The sequence below is a fragment of the Anopheles moucheti genome (assembly GCF_943734755.1).
Source record: "Anopheles moucheti chromosome X unlocalized genomic scaffold, idAnoMoucSN_F20_07 X_unloc_1, whole genome shotgun sequence".
Classification (NCBI taxonomy): Eukaryota; Metazoa; Arthropoda; class Insecta; order Diptera; family Culicidae; genus Anopheles; species Anopheles moucheti.
The window spans coordinates 936,281-946,061 of NW_026453515.1; the positions used below are offsets into that span (position 1 = coordinate 936,281).

The 9,781-nt window shown below is 49.2% G+C and overlaps 1 protein-coding gene across 1 annotated transcript; it reads right to left on the reverse strand.

The window, feature by feature from the left end:
* Positions 1–3,403: 3,403 nt before the first annotated feature.
* Positions 3,404–4,642, reverse strand: LOC128307496 (uncharacterized). Its single transcript, XM_053045377.1, is given in 1 exon segment — positions 3,404–4,642. A coding segment is annotated over 1 exon segment (1,239 nt).
* Positions 4,643–9,781: the final 5,139 nt, after the last annotated feature.

Genomic DNA, 9,781 nt, shown 5'->3' on the forward strand with positions numbered 1-9,781 from the left:
CTGCAAAAATAATATTGCATTCAATGTGGATGATGTGGGGAGCGGGGCGGAGAGAGTGGTGTCGGATGTGGTTGTTTCAGAAAATAATTATAATTTTAAATAATGAAATAGCTGAATTGAAATCATATAAAGAAATAGGTTCAATGCAAAATTATACTCACAATTTTTGTTATTTATTCTTGTCTTTATAGTTCTTTATTTTACATTACCACTGTATTTCACATTGTATTGATTTCTTAAACGTTTTAGTTGAATTCAATTTGTACTTTTCTGTATTGATCTTTTGACACTAATGCGAATGATGGCATTGTTTCTTGGATGCTGTAATTGCGGATAATTCGGGTTTCAAATTTAACGTTCCTATCATCAGGGCCCAGGGTGAAATTTTAAAAGGTAATTTTGCTACGGCATTACCGGTGTTAGGGAGGTGTACTTCAAACATGATTTAACAACACCAGCAAAGTCTCGGAGAGCCACTACTTGGATCACATTTTCTACGATTTACGTACATTTACGATTCTTGATTAGTCCAACGCCTTCTACGATTTTTCGCCCAAGGTACAGTTTTCAATCGGTTTACAATCCGAGAAATTTGAAAATGAAATGAACAACACAATTGTTTTCAGATTTCCGAATATGGAATAAATTTGCCCATCGCTATTGCATTGCATACTATCAAACTCGTGTGTATAATTTTGCACTAGCGGCGAAAGTGTTTCTAATTTGTGATATTTTGTGCTGTGATATTGCTCGTTTGGCTTTCCCTTTGCTACTGTTTATTCAATTGTCCCTTAAGTTCATTTCACAATTCATGTGTTCATGCAACTTAATTCCACCATAGTTCATATGTCTAACATGTTGCGTCCTGTTTACATATATCATTATGTGGGCGACGCAGGGTTATTAATTTAAAGTAAACTTTTATTAATAATAAACCATACCGCTATAAACTCTACCGCTTTTACCGAGTCGCTAAATAAGAACTGACCATTCAATCTCAGCTGTGCCTATGCCTAACCCTAACTGCTGACGCGGTGGTTGATGCAGCGGGATGCATATCTGCTGACGCGGTGGTTGTGGCCGCGGAATGCATATCGGTGTCGGATGACGTGCGAGGTCTGGAACTGCTGCGTTGTCATCTGTTTCCATCTGGACGATAACCGTGAGAGGGTGCGGTTACATAGCATAGGCACATAACTATATAGCTCCTAGAGTTGTCAAGTGAACCTTTTGAAGGTTCCCTCCAGGTTAACAAAAAAAAAAAGAGTTGTCAAGTGCGAACAGATATAAACACAACAAAACAATTACTTGACATATTTACAATTTAGCTAAACCCTAGAATTCCAACATTCCGGCCACCAAAACAGAATTCTTTTAACCTAGTACTAATTCCATAATTCCAATTCTTGTAACGATTTAATTCCTGTAACGATTCCTGTTCACTGCTCTAACAATTTCTTTTCCTGACCCAGAGCGTAAGGTTACTACTCTTACTACGCCGTCTTTACCTGGGTGAGGTGCTATTATTCGCCCTTTCGGCCACACACTAGGAGGCACGTTATCTTCCTTTACAATCACTAATCGGTTCACTTCTAACTGTACCGGTGACGCGTTAGAGTGTTTGGATCTAGCGTGCAGTTGCTGTAAGTACTCTGGGTACCATCGTGCCCAAATCGTTTGTACATGTTTCTGCACGAGCTGGTATTCTGTTAATCGGTTGTCTGGACGATTACTAAAATTACTACTTCTCCGCACACCAATCAAAGAACAATCTCCTATCATCAGCTTTCAACATTTTATAAATGCATTTCAATTCGTGGGCTGCTCCCTTAAACGTATTCGCATTATCCGAGTGTAACTCAGATACTTTGCCTCTGTGTGCGACAAAATGTCGTAATGCCGCCAGAAACGCTGTCGTGGTGAGATCGCTTACCAACTCGATGCGAACTGCTCGCGTTGAGAAGCACACAAAGATCGCGATGTATGCCTTTGTTGGACTCCGGTTGCGGATCGTTGATTTCAGAAGAAATGGTTCGCAATAGTCCACACCGCTAACTGCAAATGGTCTCGTCGGTGTCACTCGTGATTCAGGCAAATCAGCTACCGCCTGCTTCACCAATACCGGCTTGTTCTTAAAACAAGTGTGGCATCGATGGTAAAGATTTCGACCACCAATCAACCAGAAACGTTGTCGAATCGTTGCCAACATCAACTGCGGACCAGCATGTAGTAACTGCAGATGATATGCTGATACTAACAGTGTGGATAGGTGATGTGAAGCCGCAAAGATGATGAGGTGCTTAACATCCTTGGAAATGTTCGCATTTTCCAGCCGGCCACCGATGCGTAACATACCTCCTTCATCAAGGTACGGTGACAACCATTTCAGCTTCGATCTTTCACCAACACGTTTCCCTCGTTGCAGGTCGTCCAGCTCTTCCGCGAATGAATCCCGTTGGCATAGCCTCAGTTCCGCACTGCGCAGTTCCGTCGCCGTAAGCAAAGGAACAGCATTTTCCAACTACTTGATAGAAGTCGGCTTGTTGCACTTACTCGTTGATACCTTGCTTGCTCGGCAGCATTCGATGAATCGCAAGCAGTATCCCATTACTCGTCTCAGTTTGCTGTATGACGAGAACCGTTCGAAAAGTTTGTCACGGAATTCACACTTCACTGTGACAATTAGTAACACCTTTCCTCGTTCTTCGATGTTCTTCGAATCGTCTGGCTTTAGTCCCCGCGAAATGTTATCTGCCGGGTTATGACTCCCCGCATAATATCCTCGTTTCCTCCTGTATTTGGGCCACCCTGTTGGCCACAAATGGTTTCCATCGACGGGGAGGAGACTTCAGCCAGTACATTACTGTCATCGAGTCGGTCCAACAGATGGTCATCGTAGATGTCGTTAGCGCTCGACTCACTTTCTGGAACAATTGCGTCGCTAATCGTGCGGCGCACAGCTCCAACCTGCCAATCGAATGGGCGTTTGCCAGAGAAACGACCTTTGATTTGACAGCTAATAGCCGCACCGCACCGTTGACCCCATGGATTCTGCTCTCACATATAGCAGCAAGCTCCAGATGCAATTTGCGATGCATCAGCAAATACATGCAATTGCAGGCTAACCGTTTCAGACTGGGATACAAACAGAGGCACACGTAGTAGCAAATATAGTGTTGAGTGGAAACTTCTCCACTCTTCCTGAAGCTCGCCCGGTACACAATCCCAATCCCAAGCCTTTGCATCATGCCTCAAACTCCATAATCGCTGCAAGAACATCTTAGCCAGGATGATGGTCGGACCCAATAGCCCAAGAGGGCTATTACTTGCCGTATACGACAAGTCCAGACTTCTCGTTAACACTTCAGCAGGAGGTGGAAGATTGACTTTAAAGCTAAACATATCAATGGCTTTTTCCCAAACCAATCCTAGCGTTGATACTGCTTGGCCATCCTTCCATTCGTGCATCGATTGGATCGCAAGATCTTTCTCGGTACCGAATGCGTAGCAGTTTGTGATCACTTTCACAATGATGAACTTGTAGATACATCTTTTCGACATCTGCTACTAGGGCTATGGCGTGCTTTCTGAACCTCAAGCTAATCGTAAACAAATCATCTTGTGCTGTAGGGCCTACGAGCAGCGTATCGTTTAACGAGTATCCAGACGTTGTCTTGCAGGATGCATCGAAGACAACACGTACCTTCGTGGTCGTACTCGTTTCCTTTACCACCGCATGGTGAGGGATATAATAATGCGGAGCACTATCATCTATAGGTTCGGTGAGTTTTCTCATATGTCCTAATGTTTCGTATTTGAACATGAACCTTTTATATTCTACTTCCATTTCAGGATTGTTCAACAATCGTCGTTCAACGGCAACGAGCCGGCGATCGGCTCTAGCTCTAGATTGTCCCAAAACAATTTTGGAATCGGTCTTATGCGGCAAGCTTACTACGTCTCGAGCTTGACTATCACGTGTTGTAGTAGTCGCATAATGTTTCTCGCCTTGGTCCTCTTCTATAGATAACGCGGGACCTACTAGGATGCTTTCTGTTTCCCAGAAACATTGCAGCAAAGTGTGACTAACGGTGATGAGGCAGGATCGTTGGCTCGAAGCCGATGTGTGAGAAATATTCCCAGAGACTGTCCAACCGAAGGGCGTCTCTACCAACCATGGTCTGCCTCTACCTAGTGCACGCTTTCTGCCAGTATTCATTTCCCAATATGCATCACTACCGATGACGATATCTATTTTGCCTGGGATGTGGAATGATGGGTCTGCTAACGAGACAGTCGGAATCTTCCATGATGTTGTGTCGATCGGTGTTATTGGAATCGCAGCAGACGGTGTTTTCAAAATCAGAAATTCCATAGTGGTTGAAAACCGCTCTGACTTCGATTACACTGCAGCATCGATGGATCATTTAACCTGTTGTACCGCTTGACCGATACCTACGATCAAAACATTAACCTTCGATCTCGTGGTGAGCAACTTTTGCGCTAAGGATTCCGAAATGAATTTGCACATCGATCCTGAATCCAAGAGCGCTCGTGCTTCATGCCAAATACCATGGTCATCGACCACCCAAAGCAATTTCGTTTCAAGAAACGACATCTCTTGTTCGGCCTTTGCCGCCATCGACACTTGCGGACGTGTGTTGTTATGTAATAAGCTATGATGTCTGGCGTTGCACGTAATGCAACGATTGAGTGACTTACATGACCTCACGTGGTGGTTGGATTTTATTAAAAAAAAATAAATTAAATAAATTACGATATTTCAATGTTTATAAAACGTATATTGGGTTACGTATTTCAAGTGTTATGCCTAACACCTTGAAATTGAATGTATGCAACAGAATGTGCAGTAGTGGGTAGTGGGCTACCTTGGAGGTAAACCAATGTACATAGGATTGGGTCAATCTAGCTGCAAAATTGTGCTTACCCATAGAATGGCTACTCAATACATGTTTTATAAATCGTCCCATAGTTTATTAAATATATTTTCCAAAAAAAAGATATCAAGTATCTAAAAAAGCAAAACATATTGCATATAAACAAGTGTTTCAAACTCGAACCAATCTTTTACTGCGGCACGTCAAAAAATGTATGCTGCCAGTCAAAACTAAAGTGTAAAACCCTGTGTTCCATGTGTTTGGAAAACTACCACTCTCTAGTGATTCATTAATCACTTTTAGAAGGCTTTCTCCCATGACATGCAAGCAGTCCTGAATTGCTTTTGAATTCACATTCCCTAGACCTGTCGTTCTAGTCAGGTTGAAACAAATCGTTTTAAGTTCTTCTAGTGTGATCTTTTGAAAACCGAATTGGTGCTTTGGCATTTCTTTTTTAAAAAAAAGTCAGGGTCACTGACAGAATCAATGTTTTAATTTATTTTTAAAACACTATTTATGAAAAACAAGGTAAACTTGCTACAAATGACGGAAGCATCTGATTCAACCACGTCATCAAATCTAACTACAGAAATGCACGATTTATTCGGTTGTATAATTAGTTTTCAGCACTTTCCAAAGCTCCTTACTGTTGTAGCCTCATCCATGTTGGAAGTTTCATGCTGCAGTCCTTGTTGCAAAGAGCATGTATTGAGTACCTGTTCCAGCATGTTACTTTTCGTTGTCATGTTACTGTTTCACAACGTTCATCGTTTATATTCAAAACAAGTGTTTCATGTTCGGTTATTTTCAATAGCGGATCAGTAGCAACTTTAATTCAATCCGTGCTACTATGAACGTGATCTATCAATGTTCTGCTCTGTTTTGTAATACGTTTTGCCTAATTAACTTTCTATTTCATATTTTCTGAGTCCATTAAGCTTTTCAGTTTTGCGGATTATTCAATATTCAACCTGTCAATATTGAAGTCACCGATGATAACATTAATTTTCCTGAAGTTCAAAAACCTTTCTAACCAGTCTTCCAAAACATCGACAAACCTAGAATCACTTGCACTAGGAGAGTGATATAAAATGCATGGCCTATCTCCAGGCATCGGAAGCACGTGGAGGCGTTGACCGGGCCACGTTCACCTTGAACGAGGTGTACAGAACCTTAACATACCGGTCCGGCAGCTGCCCCGTTACCCGCTCTGGTACGCGTACGCGAACCGCCCTCATGCCGTTCCAGATAGAGATGAATCACATTACCGACTCCTCCACTGCCTCCCCTCTCAGTGCCGCGACAGCACTCACCACGTCCGCCGTCTTCGCCCACGGGTCCCGCTGTGAAGGACCTCTCTAGCGTTGGCCGCCGCATTCACGTCTATTACCAAGCGCGAACGTGTCGTGCGGCGACCGACACCCAGGGTCTCTTGGCAGTCTTTCAGCTGAAGAGCCGCTCGTACAGGTTGATAAACGTCCGTCCGGGTTTGACCCTGCGACGGCGTCACCTCGATGGCCAACAGGCTAACGAGTCGGGAGCCACTGCCCAGGTCGAGCGATGGATTCGCTCACGAACGATGACATGATGACACTAGGTGTGGCAACGCCGTTCCCGACGCGCTTTGGAGTTGTTCCTCGGTTGAGGATTTTCAACCCGAACTGTTCGATGGTGCACAGCAACTCCTCGCTTCGCACGGTGTTGCGCTCACTTCCCCACTCCTCGTGCCAGGCTTTGAAGTCGCCTGCTACGACGAAAGCTGCTGCTCCGGTGACAGTTGAGGAGCACTACTGTCCTCCAAGTGCTCGTTGAGGCGCTCAAAGACACACCTCTCGAACATCTTGAGAACTGCTCCCTCAAGGAGCAGCGGTCGGCTCGCCGATGAATCACCCAGTGGCTTGCCCGGTTTGGCCACGAGCACCAGCCCCGCCTCCTTCCAAGCCTTCGGGAACTCCCCTCGTTCCAGCAAATCATTGAACACCACCCAGACGAACGTCGCTGGGTGTTCTCTGATTGCGGTTTTCATCGCCACGTTCGGAATCCCGGCCAGACCGGGTGCCTTTGATGGAGCCATCCCCTCCGCCATCGCGAGGACCTCCGCCTCCGTGATGGGTCGCAACACCTCTTCGTCGACCGCTCGCTCGATCGCTGGCCATTCGAAAGAAGGATGTAGCGGAAACAGTGGATCCACGATCGGCTCCAGAACTACTCGGTCGGTTTCAGGCGGGGTGCGGTCACGCAGCTTGGCCATCACCACCTTATACCCGAAGCCGAATACATCGTTGTCGACTTCGTCAGTCAACTCCTGGAGCTTCCCGTTCCGGCTCTCCTGGATCCCCCGCTGCAGCTACCTGCGGAGATCATGCAGGCGAGCCGTCGCTACAGCACGGTCCGCTAGCTCTGTGGCACCACAGAGCCACTCTTCGGCCGCTTCGCACTCCCGATGCATGTCTCCCAGCTCCGAAGTCCACCAGTACAGCATCCGCGGTTGATGGTGTTTCGCCCGGCCCACCCTCTCCATGGTGCAATCGCAAGTTCGGGTCAGCGCTGCGACCAGCGCGCCGGACGTGTCAGCTTTTGCCTAGCGACAGTCAACGACACAGACACGAGACAGTCAGCGCGGTCTTATAACCCTCGCTGCTGAAGAGGGAGGTCTTCCAACTGACTCTGGCATGCGACGTGATACCCGCGCCCCTGGACGTCTGCGACTGCTGGTGTTGGTGCATGCGCCGCTGTCGCTCGACCCGTGCTCCAGGGACACCCACGGAGAACTATACGTACCGGTGATCGCTGTGTGAGTACGTCGGACTTACCCTCCAGGTCTCCGGCAGAGCGACAGAGGGACTCGCGAACGTTACGTCCACGATGCTCTCCCTCGCGACACCGTTACCCTTGAAGGTGGGCACGTTGCGCGATTCAGAACATACAGCCTGAGATGATCAACTGAGCCCATCAGCGTGTGCCCTCTGGATGTAGTGCGGGCACATCCCCACTCCTCGTTCCAGGCGTTGAGATCGCCGGCCACCACGGTGTGTTGATGTCCAATAAGAGTCATTTCCACCGCCTCGAGATAGGCTCCGATTCCGCTGACCCGATGTTCGGCGAAGCATCGGGATGAACGCTACCCCATAGGCGTTGGATGGGGTAAGTCCCGGTGGCGACCATTGCCACACTCTGCGCCTCGTCCACCGCCCATCTGCCGTTGTCCCGAGGTGGCTTGTACAACTCTCAGGCGATGACTACGTGCACCCGCTGCTCCCGTGTCGTCTGTAGCATCAGATCCTGCGCTACCCGGCTGCGCCCGAGGTTGACCTGCAGGACCTTTAGACCCGGGTGCAGGACGGGTGTCCTACCCGGTGAGGGCCCTTGCACACCGCGCAACACACCTCCGCTGTGCAATCCTTTGCCAGGTGGTTCGGCTGACCGCAGCGGATGCACGCCGCTGACCGATTGGTCTCGCTCCGGCAGCTGGCTCGAAGGTGACCAAACTCCAGGCACCTGTAACACCGTTGTTCTCGTGGCGTCAGAGCCTGTGCCGTCCGCACAAGGCACAAGGTGTACTTTATTAGTACGTGACGGTCCGTCAGCCGCTCCGCCGCCTTCTCCGGAACGCGAACGAATGCCACCTTCGTCCCGTTCCACGCCTTCCTCAGCTGCACTGCGGACTCCTTCACGGGCATCTGCGCAATGCTGGCTAGGGCCAGCGCCACGTCCTGCTCCTTGGCTAAAGGCTCGATTGCGTCAACCCGGACCTCCACCATTGGCGTAACTAATCTCGTGACGGCTGGCTAGTCTCCCCGCGCGCACACCTCTTGAACGCACTTCAAGATCGCGGCCGTGTCTGCCTCCTTTCCCACGTCCATCACCAGCCGCGAGCGCATGGTCCGATGAACAACGCCCAGCTGGCCGTTGTACAGCTGCAGCTCCGGGGCCGCTCGCACCAGCTGGTATGTCTCCTCCCAGCTCTGGCCCTCCGCCGGTGTGACCTCAATCGCATCCGGCTTGGTCTTTCGTTGGCGTTGCTGACCTCCTCCCGGCTTAGAAGCCGTGCTGACGGCCGCTTGTTGCTGCGCCAGAGGCCGCTGTGGCTGAGGCCGTTGCGGCTGTTGTCTTTGCGCCTTTTGCCGCTGCGGCTGCTGCCGTTGCGGGAGCTGCGGCCACTGTTGCTGCCGCTGTTAGTCAGCCTCCTGCTGACGTGCCGGCTTACGGCTTACCACCTTGACCCAGGAGCCACCTTCCGTTGCCTGAGGTGGTTGGCTCGTAGCCGCCACCGCGTCTTGCTGCTGCCAACGCTGTTGCGTCTCCTGCTGCATGCTTCGCTCCGGCTGCTGCTGCGCAATAGGCTGGCTTTGACCGATGGATTGCGCCACCAGCGTCGTCAGCAATGCCCTCTCCTTTCGCAGCTCTTCACGCAGCTGCTGGTTATCCGCGATCAGCCGCTCCTCACGCTGTCGCGCCTCGAGGCGTGCCTCACGCAGATCCTGCCGAGCCCGCTCGGCTGCCGCCTCCAGCTGGACTCGCAGGAGCGAAACCTGCTCCTCCAGCTTCTTCACCACTGTCAACAACACCTCGTTCTCGAGCTTGGCCTCGTTGAGCAGCCTTCGAACCTCACACGACGGCGAGCCTCCGCTTCCAGTTACTAGCTTGGCCGCATACTTGCTAATGGTTCTTCCGAGTGCCACTCCTTCCGCCACCAGCGTTAGCGGAACCGTCAGTTTCTTGGCCGTATTCATGGCCGATTTCGCCTTCGTGGAATAGTTTGGCTCGTCCACCGATACGATACTCCCCCTCAAACTCCTTTCCATGGCCCACGGAAGGCCAACCTATTTGGGTGTAATTATAATAAGTGCGTATTTGCCTCTTCTGAAACCAAAAAGAGATGT